This window comes from Myotis lucifugus, unplaced genomic scaffold, assembly GCF_000147115.1.
Source record: "Myotis lucifugus unplaced genomic scaffold, Myoluc2.0 scaffold_389, whole genome shotgun sequence".
In the NCBI taxonomy this organism is placed as follows: Eukaryota; Metazoa; Chordata; class Mammalia; order Chiroptera; family Vespertilionidae; genus Myotis; species Myotis lucifugus.
This window is the reverse complement of record NW_005871437.1, coordinates 478,352-500,363: the sequence shown is the minus strand read 5'-3', so window position 1 is coordinate 500,363 and position 22,012 is coordinate 478,352. Positions and strand designations below refer to the sequence as shown.

At 43.0% G+C, this 22,012-nt stretch overlaps 2 protein-coding genes across 2 annotated transcripts in view; one reads left to right on the top strand and one right to left on the bottom strand.

The window, feature by feature from the left end:
- Positions 1-123: 123 nt before the first annotated feature.
- Positions 124-8,963, top strand: MTFR1L (mitochondrial fission regulator 1 like; the record flags this gene model as incomplete). Its single annotated transcript, XM_023743442.1, has 6 exons — positions 124-144; positions 287-391; positions 3,752-3,861; positions 4,403-4,614; positions 5,784-6,105; positions 7,986-8,963. Coding segments are annotated over 6 exons (876 nt in total), but the record flags the coding sequence as incomplete, so codon positions are not given.
- Positions 8,964-10,589: 1,626 nt separating this feature from the next.
- The window catches only part of AUNIP (aurora kinase A and ninein interacting protein), a 14,865-nt gene continuing 3,442 nt past the window's right edge, over positions 10,590-22,012 (bottom strand). The window contains exons 2-4 of the mRNA XM_023743424.1: positions 12,354-12,480; positions 10,865-11,275; positions 10,590-10,743 (exon numbers count right to left, since the gene is read on the bottom strand). Of these exons, the coding sequence (XP_023599192.1) occupies positions 10,709-10,743; positions 10,865-11,275; positions 12,354-12,453 (546 nt within the window). The 5' untranslated portion in view covers positions 12,454-12,480 and the 3' untranslated portion in view covers positions 10,590-10,708. The remainder of the gene's footprint in view (positions 10,744-10,864; positions 11,276-12,353; positions 12,481-22,012) is intronic.

Genomic DNA, 22,012 nt, shown 5'->3' with positions numbered 1-22,012 from the left:
GCCTGGTTGATCCTACACCCAGCTAATTCCTCAGGGCCAATTATGGGCCCTCCCAACAGGGACTGTGCCTTGGCAGCAGCAGGTATCCCTTAGGTGGCTTGCCAAGGTGAAGGCTAACAATGGGGAATCCTGCCCTCACTTACAGTCGAGACTTGACTTCTGCCCACAGGGTGCCCTCTCCCTGGGATTGAGGAGTCCAGGCTCCCTGGTAAAGGGGAGTGGGGGAGAGGACAGGGACGATGCTTGAACTCATCTCTGAGGTTGTGACTGTCCCTCTCTGCTCTAGACCATCCCGATCTGGCAAAATAAACCGCATGGGGCTGCTCGCAGTGTAGTGAGAAGAATTGGGACCAACCTGCCCCTGAAGCCATGTCCCCGGGCGTCCTTTGAGGTGAGTGCACTGGAAGGGCCGGGGGACTAGAGGCTTAGAGTATGGAAGGATGGTGCTGCTCTGTGCCCGTCTCCTGGTTTTGTTGTTGTTGTTTTCATTTTGTAAGTGTTTATTAATGGATCATGGTCATTGTGCCTTCCTGATTGCACACAACAGTCAGGTTCCCAATTTGCTCATAAATCATAATCTTATATGTTTGATCACTCTGTTAAGTGGCTCAGATTTCATCAGACTCTAGCAGTCTTTCTCAGAACAGGCCAAAGGCCCTGGCTGAACCACATCGCCACACTAGCCAGGTCTGTGCTCTGAGGTGTTTGCCTACAACCCTGGCAGATCCCCACGTGGGACACTGAGTACTGTGTTGTGACTGCGTTGAACTCTGCTTTTCTTTACTAGCCCTGAGACTTGGCCACTTAGCCATCTATTTCTAGTTTCACTGAGGCCCGGCCTCTTCTTTCTGGGCAAATCTGGCCTCTCCTTTACTAGGCTACTTCAGTCTTACCTCTGGGTCTATGGGCCTTCCTTTAGCACCCACTCTGCAGTAGAGATTCTTGCGTGGCCAGTGTCGCTGAAACCCCCTTCTGCAATGGAAAACCAAGTAGCATTTATTAGTCCCAGCTGCCTCCCTCTAAGAACTAATGGTTAAGCACCAGCTTCAGACTACTTGCTTAAGGTGTATCTGGGGAGCTGGGCCACAAAGAATAACTTCAACTTTCTGCCTACACAGAAGAGGCAGAAATATATGCCTGAAAAGACATATGGGATACATGGGCCCAGTGGTTACCGAAATGAAGGAGATGAATTTGTATATTAGATGTTGACCTGTGAAGTCTGTGTAGGAGCTGGATCTGGTGTCAGAAGTAGTGTCAGGGTTGGTATTAGAGTCAGGAATGGGGTTAGGAGTGTGTTACGGGATGGAGGGGGACCATCCCACGGCCAAGATTATCCAGAATTGCCTAAAGGGCACGAGCGGGATGTGGCCCTGCCTCAAGTATCAGAAACAAGGGGAGCACAGCTAGGGAGTATGGGGGACTTGGTGGAGGATGCTCCGACACTTGGTTATAATCTCCCCAGTCCTTTGGCCAAATGCTGCCTGGCAGAGCTAATCAAGGGCACAGGTTCCCACAAGGTAGGGGGAGTATGTTAACTAGTACAAGCATACCTCAGAGGTATTTTCAGGTTTGCTTCCAGATCACCACAATAAAGCAAGTTATAATCTTTTTTACTCATGGTCTTGCCCTCAATTGTAAAAATGCAGTGTCTGTGAGGCTCAATAAAGCAAGGTGTGCTTTTATCAGTAATACCAGCTAACCTTTACTGAACACATGCTGTATGCTAAGGCGTTGTGCCCACTACTTTATGTTCTCACTTAATTGCCAGTAGTAGAGCGCTGCTCTAATCGAGGAAAGCTTCCCTAAATGGCCACCTTAGCAGCAGCTCCTGAGTCAGTGGAAGATCACTCCTGTGAGACCCAGGATCCCTACCTAAAAGTGAGAGCCATCAATTCCTGATCCACCTACCCAACAATTGGTAGCAGGGACAGCTGAATTTAACGTATGTATAGGTGGTTTTTTGAGAAATTATCCCTGAATTTCTGTTGTAAATTACTCTAAAATATTATTTAAGGAAATCTTTATTTTTTTAAATTTACCCATATAAAAACATTGTTATGGAAAATAAAGAGAAAAGAGCCCAGACGGGGTGGCTCAGTTGGTTGGAGTATCAACTAGTATACCAAAAAGGTTGCAGGTTCAATCCCGTATTGGCTCTCTCTCTCTCTCTCTCTCTCTCTCTCTCTCAAATCAATAAACATATCCTAGGGTGAGGATTAAGAAGAAAAAGGAGAAAGAAAAATAAATTACTTCTAATAACATAGTCATGACAATAACTTGTTTTGGTATAGTTCTTTTTCTAGATGTATGTTTGTTTTTTTGTTTTTACACTCAACATGATTGAATACTAATTTTTTCATTTAATTTTAACAAGTGTCACTCAGACTCTGTTCCCTGGTTGTCGTTCATTTGGGTTGAGTGGTTATTTTAAGGAATCCTATATTCCTTTTATATAATTGTCTTTTTATTCAAGTCTAAATGCTCAAATTACCAAGTTGGCTTAAAACAATGTCACGCCCTAGCCTGTTTGGCTCAGTGGATGTTGGCCTGTGGACTCAAGGGTCCCAGGTTCGATTCCGGTCAAGGGCACATGCCTGGGTTGCAGGCTTGGTCCCCAGTGGGGGGTGTGCAGGAGACAGCCAAGGAGATGATTCCCTCTCATCATTGATGTTGCTATCTCTCTCTTCCTCTCTAAAATCAATTAAAAAATATTTTTTTTAAATCTTAAAAAATAAATAAAACAGTGTTGCTATAACAGTGTAAATCCCAATTAGCTACAAAGGTGTGGTCAAGAGCTAGCCAGAGGAAACTTCCTGTTGATATCAATAATCCTGATATTATTGATATCCTTGCACCTGTATTCTCACAACCAGAGGGCAAGACACTGGTAGGCAATAGCCCTTTCTGTTAAAAGGTAACTGGCCTGTTCCACTGAAGACCCCCTTTTCTGTAAAAGACAAGATTATAAACATTTAGGCTGTGGGCTATAACAGTGTTACAACTACTCACTTTGCAGTTACAACTTAAAAGCCATCACAGACAACACATAAATCAGTGAGCCCTGACTGGTGTGCTCAGTTGGTTGAGCGTCATCCCAAGCACCAAGAGGTTGCTGGTTGGATCCCAGGTCAGGGCACATGCCCAGTTGTAGGCTCAATTCCCAGTGGGAGGCATGCAGGAGGCAGCCAATCAGTGTTTCTCATCAATGCTTCTCTCCTTTCCTCTCTAAAATCAAAAACATATTCTTAAACACACACACACAGAGAAATTGGTGAGACTGTTTTTCAAGTAAAACTTTATTAAAACAGAGCCCATCCCTCCTCTAGGCCACCTGTTTTGCTTGGATACAACAGCCTCATAACTGGTCTATTCATCCTCCCATCCGTGTTCCACACAGCAACAGAGTAATCTTTTAAAGCCTAAAATCAAATCCTTACTTAAAACTTCCAGTGGCTTATTACTGATCTTAGAATCAAAGTTCCTAATTTGTCCAACCTCTTACAACCTCCTCACCCCCATCCTCTGTTTTAGCCATGCAAAACTATTTGTAATCCCACAAACTCGCTCTGGCTGCTCATTCAAGCTGTTTCCAACCTGGAACCCTCTGAAAGAGAAAACAGTAGGCATGGATGGGGTCCAAGAAGCCTTTCTGACACCCCAGTGCTGAACTAGGTGCCCTCCTATGTATTTTGCCCAGATTGATTGTCTCATCATGATGTGTTTTTTGGTGAATTTTGCTTCCCTATAGACCCTGCCCAATGTCTCTGATCTGTGTCTGAGGGATGTGCCCCCAGTCCCTACTCTGGCTGATATCGCCTGGATTGCTGCAGATGAAGAGGAGACATACGCCCGGGTCAGGTAGGCGAGGCAATGGCCAGACTGCTGGGGAATGGGGAGCTCCTTCCCAGGTGAGGCAGGCAGCAGGGGGAGGGCTTGTGAGAGGCTGAGGGCAATAGGAATAAGATCTCTGGGCTCAGAATGGAAGCAGAACCTGGCTGTTAATCTTGTAGGGGTGGGTCAGCGGTTCTCAACCTGTGGGTCGCGACCCCTCTGGGGGTCGAACAACCCTTTCACAGGGATCGCCTAAGACCATCGGAAAACACATATATAATTACATATTGTGTTTGTGATTAATCACTATGCTTTAATTATGTTCAATTTGTAACAATGAAAATACATCCTGCATATCAGATATTTACATTACGATTCATAACAGTAGCAAAATTAGTTACGAAGTAGCCACGAAAATAATTTTATGGTTGGGGGTCACCACAACATGAGGAACTGTATTAAAGGGTCGCGGCATTAGGAAGGTTGAGAACCACCGGGGTGGGTGAAGGAATTTTGGAAGGGGCGAGTGGCCAGCTGACTCTGATATACCCGTCTTTCCCTGGTCCAGGAGTGATACACGCCCCCTGAGGCACACTTGGAAGCCCAGCCCTCTGATTGTCATGCAGCGCAATGCCTCAGTGCCCAACCTGCGTGGGTCCGAGGAGAGGCTCCTGGCCTTGAAGAAGCCAGCCCTGCCAGCCCTGAGCCGCACCACAGAGCTGCAGGATGAGCTGAGCCACCTGCGCAGCCAGATTGCTAAGATAGTGGCAGCGGATACAGGTGGGAGGCTCTGAGTCAGGGCCAGAATATAGCAGGCTGTTCCTTTTCCCCTGGCTCTCAGACAGGATAGTGGTAAAGAAAATGAGGGTCCCTGGTTCAGGTGGACTTGGACCCAGGACTCGGTTGCTCTGAGGCCTGGTTAGTCTATAGTACTTCTTGGATGGTTTTTGTCAGTTATTTTGAGCTTGACTAGCTTGGTCAGGAACAAGATCTTCACTTAGCCTGTGACCCCAAGAAGGTTCTCCCGTGGCCACAAAACCAACACCCTCTGCCAAGTGTCTCTAAGATCGTGTCTTCCATGAGCCCTCAGCAGCTTTCCTTTTCCATATAATAAGCATCCCCTTTGAGCACCTGTCTTCTCTTCCCTTGTCCTGTCTACCAGAGACGACCTCTCCATCCCTCCACTTTTCTGTCTGCAGCTTAGGCAGAACAATGGAAAAGGATGGGAGTCTGCCTTTACTGGTGGCATGAAATGCCAATAGGTGTCTCTCCCAAGCAGCTCAGGGTTTATTCATCCCCATATTCCTTTTTTTTCCTCTCCTAGTTGAGCTCAGTCAGTTCCCAAAGCTTACCAGGTGGTAGAACATGAAAATTAGTGTTCTTTTTGAAATCGTTTGTTGTTTTTTATAGAGGAATTGCATTTATTGGCAGCTAAGAGACAAGCTAAAGTAGTTTATGAAAAACAAGAGTGTTTCTTAAAAATTGAGGAAATTCGTTAAAATTTGGGGAACTAGGAGGATGGTCACCATTCTGTTGCTACAGAATGCTTCTTCTAGCCACGGACAGCATTTAAAGAGGGTAGTCAAAAGCACTAGCCCAGTTAGAGAAAGAAACAAATTCAGGCCTTGGTCCTGTCGTTTCAGTCCAAACAGGCTGTTACTCCAGAGCTCACTGCGGAATGGGAGCTTTTAGGAGCCAAGGTCTTTATGGGGGGAGGGGGGAGGTGCTGTGCTCTCCTGGAACATGGAGGAGCCCTGCTTCTACATCTTGAAATCCTGAGAGGGAAGCATAGTGGAGGAACCTTCCTCCGGCTTACAGAAACCACCCTGGGCTCTTCTGGGATATCAGCCCAGGAAATGAATGAATGGTAGGCAGTGCTTGTGAGCAGAAGATATTACTGCTGTACTCTAGCCCCAATGTCCATCCATGCCTGTTGTTTTCTCTTTCAGCTTCGGCTTCATTAACGCCAGATTTCTTATCTCCAGGAAGTTCAAATGTCTCTTCTCCCTTACCTTGTTTTGGATCCTCATTCCACTCTACAACTTCCTTTGTCATTAGTGACATCACTGAGGAGACCGAGGTAGAGGTCCCCGAGCTTCCATCAGTCCCCCTGCTTTGTTCTGCCAGCCCTGAATGTTGCAAACCGGAACACAAAGCTACCTGCAGCTCATCTGAAGAGGATGACTGTGTCTCTCTGTCCAAGGCCAGCAGCTTTGCAGATATGATGGGGATCCTGAAGGACTTTCACCGGATGAAACAGAGTCAAGATCTGTAAGTATTTGATAATGAGCTCTGGTGATCTATTTACTATTTTAGTTACCTGTGGCCAATGATCTAATAAAGGGTACTTACATAGCAAGTCCTCAGTAGTTGCCATGTGTTAACTTCATTCACAAACCTTGCCACCTGCTTGCTAATGCCTGGGGCCCCAGTTTGAGGAGTAACACTTTACATTTGTTGGGGTGATCTAACCCAACCAAATGTTAGACTAGTGCAATTTTACAGGGTTCATCTAATCCTACTTCTGTCCCAGGGACTTTACCATTACCATACTGCTAATAAGTGTCCCCATGTCCCACCCTTCAAAGTTGGGTTGCCTAATAATTACTTTAGTATCTCAAATTGGTAGACTTCTTTGGTGGAAGAATTTCATCAGGTTGGGAGTTTCTGCTTTGAAATAGTGGTGTTATGCAAACTAACCCTGCAATTTCAGAGACTTGAGAACAAGAATTTTTTGAGAAGTTTCTAAACCTGGCTGCCTATCGGAATGCTCATATTGGAGGGGTGACCACCTTGCAGTGTTCAGTGGGGTCTGAGCACCTGCATGGGACACACCAAAGGAGCTTATTTGCAGGTTTCTGGGCTTTAAAACATTTAAGTTTGACATCCAGACTTCGAAGGCCAGGATGTGCAGCTGTATTTGTTAATGTAGATTAAAAGTTCTTGTGAGAGAAGAGGGCTCTCCCCCAAGTTCCTGTTGAAGGGAAGGTTACTCACCTTGTGCAAGGACCCCTTTGTGTGTCTGGCCATTTTGTCTGAAAACCAGACAAGGCTGTGACTCCCTCATTGTTTCCTGGTAGTGCATCCTTTAGGGAAGTCACTTTCACCTTCCTTCTCTGGCCCTAGCCAGGTTGGTCTTGGTCATACCCACAGTTCTTCGGTCTCCTGCATTCCCAAATTCAGCTGCTACTCTGGAGCTGCCCTGAGTCCTTCTCTTCTGGTCATTGACTCCAAAACTTTTTTACTTGCTTCTTGCCCCATATTAGATCCAAGCCCCTCTTCCCACTTGTGTCCTGGGATCTTTTGTCCCTTGTTCATTGGAGGAGATGGGTTAATGACAAAGAGTGGGAAAGTAGCCCCACTAACAAAGGGGCAGAAATGTGACAGACTGAAGGCATTTACTCTTGTTTTTGCTTTCAAGGTTTAATAATCAATCTTGACCCTTATATCTAGCAAAACTTCATGAGGATATATGTATATGGATATAAGTCCATTAGGATTTCAAGCAACTATTTTCCAGATATCTAGGACATACTTTTATGATGTGTCAGGTAATTTGAACCTACGCCAATTTGGAGTGGGTTTTCCCACTGGTCCCTTATGTGAACATTTTACTATAAATTCTAGATCTCATTTTAAAAAGCTCACAGACCCCTTGATGGGGAGACAGAATAGTAGAAAACTTTTTGAACACCATGTCCCTGGAATTAATAAAGGTCAAAATGGACAAGAGATATGTCACTTCATCTGCTGATCTGGGGAAATGTTACTAAGAAAATATAGCACCAAAGGTGGGAGCAGAAGCTTAGCCATCACAGCCAATTCTAACTAGTTGATGGTCCTTTGTCCACATTTTATAGCCATCTCAGGAAATAGTAAAGCATTCTAGTTAAGAAATGAGATTTACAATCTGCTAGCTTGCTTTTGGACTCTGGATTCACCACTGACTGACTTAGTAGCTTTGGGGAAATTGTGTAACCTTTCTGTGCTTCAGTTTCCTCATTTGTAAAAGAGATTGTAATAGCACCTAACCTCGTAAGATTGTTGAGAATTAAATGAGATCGTATTCAAAGACATGGAACACTGCCCAAGACAGAGCAAGTACTCAAATTATTAAATTATTAATAATTATGCTATTATTATGTCTCTAGGAACCGGAGTTTACTGAAGGAGGAGGACCCTGCTGTCCTTATCTCTGAGGTCCTAAGAAGGAAGTTTGCTCTGAAGGAAGAAGATTTCAGTAGAAAAGGAAACTGACAGCACTCAGCTCTGCACACTCAGTCTCCTGCTCCTGGAGTTCCTTCAGTAGCTGCCTTCCTCACTGCAAATGTTTGTCTCTCCATCAGAAGTTTTCTGCAACAGTCTTGCCGAAAGCTAGAGCTTGGACTGAAAGAGCTGGATTATATGTTTCCCATACTTCAAACCTTAGCAGAAGCTAAGGCCTGTTGTGAGCTCAGAGACTTGTTACAGGTAAATGTATAGATTGGAATGTTTCGGTGTAAAGGCTGAGCTAGAAGTTTCTGGTTTTTCCTTGCCCCTGTGTGAAAATAGGTCCTGAATGACTTACTTCACTGCATAAGACCCTATAACTGGTCTTACCGGACACTTTGTGCCCAGCTGTCACTTACTCTTAGCAGCTTTCTTGCAGCAGAGAGAGCTATCAGTGTTTATGTACATGTTCACAGGGCAGGAAAAATCTTATGCTGCTCCATCACAAACCAACACCAATGCCCAGCAATCACCCTCTTCCCATGTCTAACACCTAGATGTAGAGGTCAGCCCTCTGGACCAGCTGACATTTGGGCTGCTTCTGGGAGGCCTGGGCTATTTTTTTCTTAAATATATTTTGTAATACTGTACAACCAAATATACCCTCCAAGGCCCCACTGACTGAACTCCTGCTCTTCCATGGACTTTAGTTCAAGCCCAGTAGGAAACAGAAATGGGGAGGGGAAAGAGAATACCATCTTTCTTTGAGGCCCTTGACTGCTTCTTTGCATTGGGCCAAGGTTTGTATCCACACCATGCATGACTCAGATGCCCTCAGGTCCCTTTCTCTGCAGTATGTATCCCGTGTGTGTTTGGGTTGAAGTACTACCTGACATTAAAGGATTTGGCAAGATACTGCATTTGCTGTGTCCATCTCTGAGTTACAATCACCTGATGTACCCAATGGGTATAGGATTCCTGTTAATTTTGTAGTATATGAACTTTCATAATAGGCTCCTGATGTACCCCTTTTCCTTTTAAAGTCCTGCCTTTTATTAAAAAAAAAAAAAAAATGGAGAGATTTTGTCCTAAGCTCTTAAAGTGGTTCCATCTTATAACTTGCAAGCTTGCCCCCTAGGAGCCTCTTAGGTACTACACCTGCGTCACAGAAAACTGCTACCTGATGGATAAAGTCTTGGATAGAACAAAGGTCAAATTAGACTCCTGTTCAGATCGGACCTACTGCAGTGACAGCATCTAATATTAAAACGTTGCTTTTCGCCCTAACTGGTTTGGCTCAGTGGATAGAGCTTCAGCCTGCGGACTGAAGGGTCCCAGGTTCGATTCCGGCCAAGGGCACATGCTGAGATTTCGGGCTCAATCCCCAGTAGGAGGTGTGTAGGAGGCAGCCAATCAATGATTCTCTCTCATCATTGATGTTTCTATCTCTCTCTCCCTTCCTCTCTGAAATCAATAAAAATAATATATTTTTAAAAGGTTGCTTTTTCAAAAATAAAACTGGTAATGTTTTAATTACCACAAGAGCCGCTTGGTAAACAGTCATTTATTTGGACTCAGTTTTACAAAGGGAGTTCTCACCCACTTTGTAATAGAGGAGTGTTACAGTCACATCTAGATTGCTATATAGCTCAGGAATTTTAAGGAAGAGATGTTTAAACAGAGACTATAAAATGCTGTAAAGTCACCACAAGAATAAAATAACAAATAATACTGCTACAATTCTACCTTCTACCTATCTCTCTATCCCCCTGCTCCTGTTTACCACTCAAAAGTGTTAGGAATTAGTGGTCCCAAGCTTAGGTTGAGTAAGTATGATTACAACCAGAGATTAAAAGTATACACATCTCTAAGAAGCAATGTCCCAGCCCTAACTGGTTTGGCTCAATGGATAGAGCACTGGCCTGCAGACTGAAAGGTCCCAGGTTCGATTTCGGTCAAGTGCATGTACCTTGGTTGTGGACACATCCCCAATAGGAGGTGTGCTGGAAGCAGCTGATTGCATCTCTCTCATCGATGTTTCTAACTCTCTATCCCTCTCTTCCTCTCTGTAAAAAATCAATAAAATATATATTAAAAAAAAAGAAGAAGCAGCAGCAATGTCCCAGTTAGGCATCTGAAAGAGCAAAGAGTTGCTTGAGTAATAGGCCCTTTAGTGGAGAGATGAATACCTCCCTTGCCTCCTCAGTGCTCACTGAATTCATACAAGGAATTTACTAGCCACCTGTTCTTCAGGGAAAGGAATGATGCCAACCATACTGTCTCAACAAGTATCACCACCGGCTTTATTTACACAAAATGTTCAACAATAGCTTCATTCCATACCTCCCCAAGTATTTTTAAAACCAAACCCTCAAAGATATTTAGACTTGGTGTCTGATAACTTGGTTACCTTCAGAGTCCTGGGTAAAGAGCAAATCAGGCTGGTTTAACTGAGTGAGCCTATCCTGGCACTGAGCCCCAGGGCTGCTAGGAAACTGCCCTAAACCCTGATTCCAACTGTTGGTTACCTCTCGGAAAGGAACTCTGGAGTTGTGAGCAATGACCCGCTGGCCCTGAGAATCCTCAGTGAAAAGCTGACTCCAGGAGTCCCTGTCATCCTTCTCACTGTCCCAGGAGACCACAGGAACAGGACAAGACCTTTGTTTCACTGCCTCTGTGTTTTCTCCACTCCAGGACTCCCTGTAAGTTTGAAAGAGGACAGGGGCCTGCCTGTTTTCTTTGGCAGACACCTTTTCCAATTTAGGCTTGTCCCAGGGCTGTAGGCCCTTGCCCCCAGGTGGTTTACTGCGTCTCTCCATACCCTGACGGTTCTTTTTCTTAGACCCATGAAGCCATTCCCTTTTCCAGGAAGAATCCTTCTCTCCCTCCTTCTGGTCCAGCAAGCAAGAACTTTCCACGTCCTGGGTGAAGGAACAAGCCAGTGAGTCTTGATTCTCTCCAGCACAGACTAAGTTAGTCTCAGGCTGGAACAAAGACAGCACAGTCAAGAATGGGGTTCCCAGTCTGTGGTGGCCAGAAGCCTGGAGGGACTGAGGAGAAAGTCCAGCTTCCTGGATGTCTGTAGGGGTTGAAGAGGCTAAAGGGGGTGCCACGCAATCATCGCCCAAGCCCTGGGTCAGATGGTCTAGCTGGGTTGCATCTTTCTTAGACTCTCTGTTGGTCTGACTTTCTATATATGATGAAACACTCCTCTGATCACCATTTTTCTTTCCTAGTGAAACAGACATGAACACATATTATTCTGCAGGAAAACTCTGCCCTGAGCAGGATTTAGCTGGTTCTTTCTGAAATCAGTATCAGCTATTATAACTACCTTGTGCAGGGGTCTTAGACTCTTCACATCCCTTGTGGCTGAGCTTCTAGTTTTCAATCTCTATTCTTGCCTGAATGATCTTTCTAAAACACAAAGCTTATATATCCCCCTACTCAAATACATAGATGCTTCCCATGAGCTCCATAATAAAGTCAAACATGACATAATCAGACCACTTTTCCAGCTGAGTTTTCATATGTGAAGTTTATCACACTGCAGAAATTGTTTTGTGAAAGATTTGTCTATTTTGCCTAAAAATTCTATATAAACAGAATATATCAGAATTTTACAATTTGAAATGGGAAGTGTTTTGGGGGAAAGAAAAAAAAAAGGGGGAAAAAGCCTGTCCTTGTTAAAGCAAAAGAGCTTAAGTTTTTGCTTGGGGTACGGAGAGTGCATTTTGAAGATTTATGCAAAGCAATCCTGGGTACCGCACCAAGAGTTAGAGCTCTCCTTTCACCTGGCAGGAACCTTGCTCGGTAAGTCCCAGCCTGCTCTGAGCCAGCTGGTCCCCTGAAGTGGGACATGCAGGCAAAGAACCATCAAAGGATGTTGAGACACAAGCCAACTTTATGCAAACCTTTCTAAGAAAAAAACATTGTTGAACCTTGGCTAATTTGAGACGCTTCATACAAAAATATCAATTATCAATTGATCATGCAGACTACTCGTGGCCAATCCAAGACATACCCCTAACTAAAGGTCAGCTCCCCTATATACCCTCAACTCCCAAGTATACCCGTCCTCACTGCTCTGACAGGGAATACAAATACTTAATATTAGACTGAGCAAAACAGAACCAAAAAAATATGTTTGTAAAAGCATGTATATATTGCTTTTCAGAAGGCGATGATTTTGTTTTATAACCTCTTCTAATAGGTGAGCTATGCACTGGTGTCACTTATAAATGTTCCAGCATGAAAAAATGAATGCACTCCCTTTTGCTCCCTGGGTGCTCCCAGGCAGGTCACCATACCCGACTGCAAGGTGAAGAAGGAAGCAATGCTGGTCTGCCGAACGCCTGCAGGTGGAGTTCTTTGAGCAGCCTTTCTCTCTCTAGGCAAGAGTGGTAGCATTTTGGTGCTTGACTTGATTAAATGTGTCTGAAAATTAGGAGAAAAAGAATAGAAATTATTAATATCAAAACAGTTGCCAGTCAGGAGAAATTCAGTAAACGCCAGTGACCCCCCACTGGACCCTTTGGACTCCCCTCAGATCCTATTTCCCAAGTAGTTTTTGCTGTATATCATCTTCCATCATTTCCTGCAATACTGATGGTGTGTTTTTCTCAGGAATCACATATTCCAACTATAGCCCAATCTTTCTGCTTCCTCATGGAAATCAGGCTGACTAAACAAACAGGGTTTGTTGAAGGGATTCTGAGGATGAATTTACAGTTACAAACAATGATTCTCCATCAGCAGCAATTGATGCATTTCAAGTTTTCAAATAGTCACACAGTGGTTAAGAGCGTGGCTCCTGAGTCACACAGCTTGGGTTCAAATCAATTCCAATTCTGCCTCTGCCACTTAGCTATATGACCCTCTGCAAGTTGCTTAATCTCTGTGTCTCATTTTCATGTGAGAAATGGGGTCAAATAACATTACCTATCCCATTGGACAGTGATGAGGATTTGGTGAGTTAATTCACGTAAGTCTTACACAGTTCCTGGCACTCAGTAGGAGGACAGGCAATGAAACAGCATCAGTCTTACCATACTTTCATTTCAGGCCTCTTTATACTTTACAAAAAAGTATGAATTGGAAGATGGACCAAAGAGGTTTTGGAAGTGTCAGCTTTTATAACCTCATCCTTATTTAGTGTGGTTTTTTATTTCTATTTGCTTGCTATGGAATGCCTGAGAACTAGTGAGAATAGGGTTATATTCAATTTAATTTGGCTGTAAAAGTCAAAGAAGAAATGGGATTTACCAATATTCATGCAGCAAGTTAGAAGTAGGCGTGAAACCTGGACCCAAATTATTAATTCTAGCCCAAAGCTGACTTCATTTTATTTTTATATTTGGAAATTAAAAACTTAAGTGGTTGAAACGAAAAAAGAAATCCTGAATTTAAAATTCATACTTTGACTTATAATAGTGTATAGAACTCTCCCTTTTACCATACAAAACTAGAAATCTGGATAAGTTACATGAAACAACTGGCTTTAGACAATGGGTAATATTCAGTGCAGGATTGTGATCCCTGAAAAGGATTTTTAAGAAGGAAAACAAATAAGGTGAGCCCTGTGACCACCCTAGTTTTCTGTTTGAAAGAACTTGCCAGACTACAGTGTATAGAGTGGCAAGAGTACCACATCTTGCCCTAACCCAGTGGTCGGCAAACTGCGGCTTGCGAGCCACAGGCGGCTCTTTGGCCCCTTGAGTGTGGCTCTTCCACAAAATACCGACTTCTGCACATGGGCCATGAAGTTTCAATCTCACTGTCCGTGCGCGCCTGCACGTGGTATTTTGTGGAAGAGCCACACTCAAGGGGCCAAAGAGCCACATGTGGCTCGCGAGCCGCGGTTTGCTGGCCACGGTGCCTAACCGGTTTGGCTCAGTGGAGAGAGCGTCGGCCTGCGGACTGAAGGGTCCCAGGTTCGATTCTGGTCAAGGGCATGTACCTTGGTTGTGGGCACATCCCCAGTAGGGGTTGTGCAGGAGGCAGCTGATAGATGTTTCTCTCTCATCGATGTTTCTGACTATCCCTCTTCCTTCCTCTCTGTAAAAAAAAATCAATAAAATATATATTTTTTAAAAATTAAAAAAAAAGGTACCACATCTTGCTTGATGAATGGAGTAAATTGAGATTAGAATTTGAGGAAGCTGAGGTGGCTGGGATTTGCAGCACAGAGAAATACATCCAGAAATCTATATAGAGATCCCTTGAGTCTATTACTGAATACTAACCTACACATGTGTTAGGTGACAACCCATGGGGCCAAAGAAATGCCAGGATTGCAAACTGATTAATTCCCAGAGCTCACACAGGTCTGGGATAGTTTATAGCCACAGTAGAGAGACCTCCTTAAATTTGGTGGAGTTCTCAGAAGGATCACCCCTAGACTTAGAGCTAAACTAGCCCTAGAGCAAAAGCTATTCCAAAACAGCCTTAACAAAGCTTAAAAACAAACATTTACAGTAGCAAGCTGATTAGCAAGTAACTATTTACCTAAACAAGTTTCAATATTCTTTAAAGACAACAAAATCTAGACACCTAAAAATGTAGCACTGAAGTTGCTAATATACAATAAAAAATTACTAGATATGTGAAGACGCAGGAAAATATTTTATTTTTATATTTGGAAATTATAAAAATTTGGGGTGAGGGGAATCAGTTAATAGAAACAGACCCAGGGATGACAGAATTAGCAGACAAACCTTAAAACATATATATATATATATATATATATCCCTAATACACAAATATACCGAACTGGGTGGAACAACCGGTCACTATGATGTGCACTGACCACCAGGGGGTACGCGCGCGGACCATGGCAGGCATCAGCGGTGGCAGGATGGTGGAGCGGGTAAGTGGGGGCGCCAGACCAAGGCAGGGCACCGGTCACTATCATCGGGCGAGCCTCTAGTGGATACTGAAAATTCTTTGCTCCTATGCGCCACAGTCCCACTGGGTGCTCGCACCTGCTGCCGGCGCCAGAGCCACTGCTCACACCCACTGCCGGCACCCAGCGCTGGCCCCGATCACTCTCGCGGCACTGGCCCCAATCGCCGTTCAGGGCTTCTCCACCTCCCCAATTGTTCCGTGCCATCAGTGGGCGTGATCGGGGCCGGCGCCATCAGCGCGTGGGAACGGTGGCAGCAGGAGCAGGGCTGCTGGCAGATGGGGGCCGAAGCAGGAGGGGCCAGGCAGGGGCGCAGAGGATGGGCTGAGACCCACCCCTGTGCTCACCGCAGCCTCGAGGCCCACAGGCCCTTTCAAGGTGCACGAATTCATGCACTGGGCCCCTAGTTTAATATAAATATGCTCAAAGGTTAGAGACTACTGAAGAACATAGCAGTGAACCTGAAGACAATATAAACTATTCAAAATGAAGAGAGAAAAAAAACTGAAAAGAATAAAAGCAGTGAACCTGAAGACAATATAAACTATTCAAAATGAAGAGAGAAAAAAAACTGAAAAGAATAAAAGTTTTAATGATCTATGGGATATCAAGCATACATATAATTAGAATTTCAAAAACAAGGCAGATGAGAACAAAATATACTTGAAGAAATTATGGGTAAAATTGTTTTTTAATTTGATGAAAACTACAAACAACTGTAATTGACTGTCTTTGTCAAAGATGGCCAATACAAGATCTCCTATTTCACATGCTCTTATGTGAACTTGCCACTCCTCCCATCAAGTGGTGAGATCTCACCTTGAATTTGGTTCTGAAGAACTCTGTCACTACCTGACAAAGTATGATAGAAGTAACAGTACATGATTTCCCAAACGAGGTCACAAAAATGCCTTGCTTTCTTAAGATGCTCACTATTGGAACCTGGCTACCAAGCTATGAGAAGTCCAAGCAGGCACATGAGTCTCTAGATTTTTATGAAACATACATCCTAGATATATGAAATAATGTGTTAGTATGTGAACAAGTATTTGAGCACCTATGTGATAACTACTGGGAATATAGTGATGAACAAAACAGACTGTTTCTGCCCTGGTAAAGCTTATAGTTTAAGGGGGGTTGTGGGGGGGGGGGGGGACAAACTAATAATAGCTATTAAAATTACTACAAGTAGCCCAGCTGGCGTGGCTCAGTGGTTGAGTATTGACCTATGAATCAGGAGGTCACAGTTCGATCCCCAGTGTGGGGCATGCAGGAGGAAGCTAATCAATGATTTTCTCTCATCATTGATGTTTCTATCTCTCTTTCCCTCTTCCTTCCTTTCTGGAATCAATAAAAATAAATATTTTTTAAATTTACTATAAGTATGCTAAGTCCCATTTAAAAAAAAACTACTGTTTATCAGATGACAAACAGTAAGACCTCAATTAGCAAAACATGTAGGAATAAAGCTTTTCACAAACATGACCATACTTAGCAGGAGTAAATGGGACGTTTATTCCTTAGGTCAGAGTGATGTCCTGAGTGATGTTGCCCCAAATGTAGATTTCTTAGAAGGATCCACATTTATCTCAATGGAATGTTAAGACTGAGTAAGAACAGGTCACCTGGAACTGAGAGGGGCCCAGGCTCAAAGTCCCTCAGTAGATTATCCCCCACCTCAAAACAAAGGCAGCCCCAGTGTATACAGTATGCCTGTCTAATAGGCATAGGGTTCCTATAGGATCAAACCCCCTTGGTGAGCCATAACCTAGGTGTTAACAATTCTTACCCTATAAGAATGCCCTAAACCAGGGGTCCTCAAACTACGGCCCACGGGCCACATGCAAATACAAATATTGTATTTGTTCCCGTTTTGTTTTTTAACTTCAAAATAAGATATGTGCAGTGTGCATGGGAATTTGTTCATAGTTTTTTTTTAAACTATAGTCCGGCCCTCCAACGGTCTGAGAGACAGTGAACTGGCCCCCTGTTTAAAAAGTTTGAGGACCCCTGCCCTCAACAATCCAATCTCAAGGAACATATTCCCTCCAAACCAAAAAATCTCTCGTTCTTTGGTATATCACATTCATGGTCCCATCAAGTTTTCTTCTTTCAGAGTGGTGGAAGGAAAAACTGACTTCCTACAATGACAGAGCTCCTGCTCTTCTTGTATTATAAGTATCCTCTGTGATATCTTCTTATAGAATGTGATGCTTTTTATTTTATTTTTTGGCTGCAAATCATCCCCAAATTGTGACCCTTTCTTATACTCCACAAAGTATCAAAGCAGATCTGGGATCATATACTTCACTCCTCTTCTCGTTAGAAAATGTTTTATTCTTCCACAGAATTTAATTTCAGTTTAGCCTTCATTCTATCTTTTTCTCTTTTGATTATTTACCTATAAGCTTGTCTTCAAGTCCTGCTTTCAAACCAATTTAATTCCTTTATGATTCATGTGGCCTTCAGTACAAGTCTAGTACATAATTTGATCCAACTTCCTTTTTTATAATGGTCACTCTGGTCTTGAATTTATATATAAGTCTCACTTTCCATATAAACTAACATAGCTGTGAAATACATGAATGTGTGTATTTCATTCTTTTTGCCATACTACCGCCTTTATGCTTCCCAGGGCTCATACTGATTTCTTCCCGCTTCTAGTCACTGACAGCATCATCACCAGGTCCCCCCTTCCTCCTTAGTCTCTTATAGCATTAATCTGATGACATTTTGAACAAAAACCTTTCCAACCAGTCACTATCATGCCTCATCAAATCAGGCTGAAAGGATGTGCTATCTAATAAGGAAAATTATTTAAAGAGTCTGACCAAGAAAAGCTATCAGGATTCTCATCATCTCTAGCAATATAAATAAGCTCTGTTGAATTAGTAACAAAGTTTTAAATCAAAACTTACTTCAACCTTTCCAAACCTGCAAAACAAGTAACACCCTACCCTAGTTCAGGATTTCATAAACTCTTGCCTAGTCCTAAACTATTACAATAATCTCTTAACCGGTCAGGGTCCCATTCACTACCTGTTCAATCAGTCCCACATATAGATCAATCTTCTTAAAGAACAACTGTGCTCATACCGTCACATTGTCTGTCAATAGCTTCTCTGCTACCTATAGCATAAAGGGTGGACTCTTAGACTGCACACATTCATATTCCAGTTTACCTTTCCCTCCATTACCAAAAACCCTTCATGCAGCCTGTATCACAATACTGAGCTAGATGCCAGTTCCTATTATGGCCTCCACCTTCCTCACTTTGTGCTTCACACAGAAGGGCCTTTTCCACACCCAACTCTGAAATGCTACATATTCTTCAGCTCATCCCCAAACATTTCTGATTCCTACAGCCATATGTGACCTCTTCCTCTTTTGAACTTCACATTTATCACTTGATATTTCAAGACTTCTCCTACAAAACCCTAGGATCAACATTTGACTCACTTTTCTTTCTATCCTCCACACAATATTGTTCACATATTACTGTAGTTTAATATAGTAAGTACTCAATTCAATAAATATTTTACAAAGAGGATGGATATATAGGAAGGATACATTCCTGTTTCTGTTTTATATACACCTACTCATTACATTTTCAACATCAACAACGCTGTCAGAAAACACTAACTAAGGCTTTTCTAATACTGTGAGCAAAGCTAAGATGAGCTCCTGTAACTGTAAAACTGATGTCACACATAAGGTCCAAAACACAGATAGGATGAAAGGGTACAGTCACTGAAACTGTGAATGTTTACTCTCAAGGTAATCTAACAAATTACCAAAGTAATCTAGAAACTGATATTTGAAAGAGAATACAGAGCCCAGAAATAAACTCTCAGAGAAGATTCAATGTGAATTGACAGTCTTTTCAATAAAACCAAAGGCAACAAAAGAAAAAAATAAATTGGAATTTATCAAAAGTAAAAATCTTTTGTGCCTCAAAGGACACTATCAAGAAAGTGAAAAGAGCCCTAACCGGTTTGGCTCAGTGGATAGAGCATCGGCCTGCGGACTCAAGGGTCCCGGGTTTGATTCTGGTCAAGAGCATGTACCTTGGTTGCAGGCACATCCCCAGTGGGGAGTGTGCAGGAGGCAGCTGATCGATGTTTCTCTCTCATCAATGTTTCTAACTCTCTATCCCTCTCCCTTCCTCTCTGTAAAAAATCAATAAAATATATTTAAAAAAAAAAAGAAAGTGAAAAGACAACATATAGAATGGGAGAAATATTTGCAAATCATATTATCTGATAAGGGATTAATATCCAATATATGTAAAGAACTCCTACCCCTAGCCAGCTTGGCTCAGTGGTTGAGTGTCGACCTATGAACCAGGGAGGTCACAGTTCTATTCCCAGTCAGGGCACATGCCTGGGGTTCGGTCCCCAGTAGGGGGCGTGCAGGTGGCAGCCGATCAATGAAGGGAGAGGGATAGAGAGTTAGAAACATCGATGAGAGAGAAACATCGATCAGCTGCTTCCTGCACACCCCCTACTGGGGATGTGCCCGCAACCAAGGTACATGCCCTTAACTGGAATGGAACCTGGGACCCTTCAGTCCGCAGGCCGACGCTCTATCCACTGAGCTAAACCAGTCAGGGCTCACTGATGTTTCTATCTCTCCCTCTCCTTTCCTCTGAAATCAATAAAAATACATTAAAAAAAAACAAAACTCAAACAAACCTGTGTTTATTTCATAGCTACTTTAGGAAGTGGCAGGTTTCTACATTGTGTAAAAGGGAACCTTTAGTATTTTGCTATGGGCTGGAAGTCTTAAAGTCAGAAAAACAGGAACTAGTTGGGGAACCAAAGTTTTAAACAGGATTCTTTGGGAATAAACTAACGAGGCAGGAAATGGTATCAGTGACTGTGGTCATAAGGTTCAGGCCTCCAGAAATCAGAGGATGGTAAGGGCCTAGAGATCTTGGAGAGAGGATGCCCACCATACACTAGATCAGCAGAACAAATGTTTTCATCATTAACAGCATGAAAGAAAATGGAGCCCTGGCAGGTGTTGTTCAGTGGTTAAAGCATCAATCAGTCTGTGGACCTAAGAGTTTCCAGTTCAATTCCTGGTTGCAGATTCTATCTCCAGCCTTGGTCGGGGTGCGGATGAGAAGCAACCAATCGATGTGTCTCTCTCATATCAATGTTTCTCTCTCTCCCCCCTCCCTCCTTCAGGTGAGGATTAATAGAGGGGGGGGGCAGGGAGGGAAGGAGGGAGGGAGGGAGGGAGGGAGGAAGGAAGGAAAGAAGGGGTGTAATTTGGGGTGACAGAGTTGCAGACATAGAGACAAATTACTGGACTCCTCTGTGGGTTACTCCCTTTCTCTCTCCTGAACTCTTCCTAATTCTCTTCCATTTCTCTCCTCTTTCTAAATTAAACAAGTATACAGGTTTTCCACTCAGCACATGTGTCATTCCAGAATGTATTTTAACACTTCGGTGTCGGGTGAATTTCCCGCCTAATAAATACCCATTGCACATTTTGATCATTTTTTATAAATATGTGTATTTTCCCACCAACCATAAATTAGTCTTTTCTTCTATATTTGGGGGAAAACCAGTCACCATTCTATCTGTGCTATAATATGATACAACTTATACTTTTTTGCTTGTTAATTCACAAACTAGAGAAGAACAAAAAGGTTACCAAGGAAGCAAGATAACTTTAAACTACTAATTTAACAAGCTTAGTTAACACAAGGTGCTCTCTCAGGAATTCCTGCATTGTAGAAAATATGTTTCAGGTTTCTGAAGTGATCCAAACTTTAACTATTGTATAGAAGGGAGAGACTTGTATTTACTAAACAAAATCATAGGTTTCATATTCTTAATTTTAAAAACAGATACATTCCACTACAGACCTAGTGATTCCACTTCTAGAAATTCATCCTACAGGTACATTCATATATTAGTATATGCAAAATGATGTGTGTATAAATTTTTCATTACAGAAGTGTTTTTAATAACAAAAGATTGGAGATAACTTTTCGTCAGTAAAGGACTGGTACACACACACACACACACACAATGCCATGGACTGAAATGTATCTTCCCAAAAGTCCTATGTTAAAGCCCCAACCCCCATAAGTCAGGATCTGTACATGTATGCCCTCTCACACCTTTCAGATCTCATTCACTCTTGTCTGCCTCATTCTGTTCAGCCATACTGGCCTTCTTGCCAAATATACACAAATCTCAGAGATATTGCAATTTGGTTTGACAAGAATATTCTGAAAAGTCCTAAATTAAATTGCAGCAGGCCAGTGAATGGAAGGAAAAGACAAGAAGGGGTTAATCAGTTAAAACTGCAGGCAAAAACCAACAAGACTGCTTACATTCCTGAGTGTGAGTTGGAACTTTTTTTTAATCCACACCAGAGAGAGAAGAGGAAAGGAAGGCAAGGGAGAAGGGAGGGAAAGGGGGAAAGAGAGGGAGACCAAGAGACCCAGATGTGCCTGACCAGGTGGGAATCAAACCAACAAACCTTCTGTGCTTGGGAGGACGCTCACAGCCACCCATGTGTGTGTTGGAACTTTGAATTAACTTCCAGGTGGCTATTTCTGTCATTATCCAAGAGAACAGCCAGGTGCAATTGAACCCTAGAGCCATCTCATCATGCATATGCATGAACTTTCTGGACTGTTGCCCATCCATCCAAAGGAGCAAACACTTCCTCCTTACAGATTGTGCTTATCCCAGAACTAGCTCCCCTTCCTCTTCTCCCTCTCCCTTTATCTGTATAGCCAATGTAAATTCTTTCCAAACAACTTACATCTCTGTATGCGCCCCAACCAGGGTAGAACCCACAACCTAGGTTGTGCCCTGACAGGGAATCAAACCCAAAACCTTTTGGTGTATGGGATGGCGCTCCAACCAACTAAGTCACCTGGCAGGACAACCCTTTTTTTTTAAAGATGTTCAGCTGTGGAAGTTGAATTTTTTTTTTAACAGCTTCTAGACCACCTCAATAAAATGAGAATCAGAACTGTAATCTTTTTGCTAGCAGAGGATTTTGCCTTCAATTTGTAAAAATTGCAACATCTGAGAA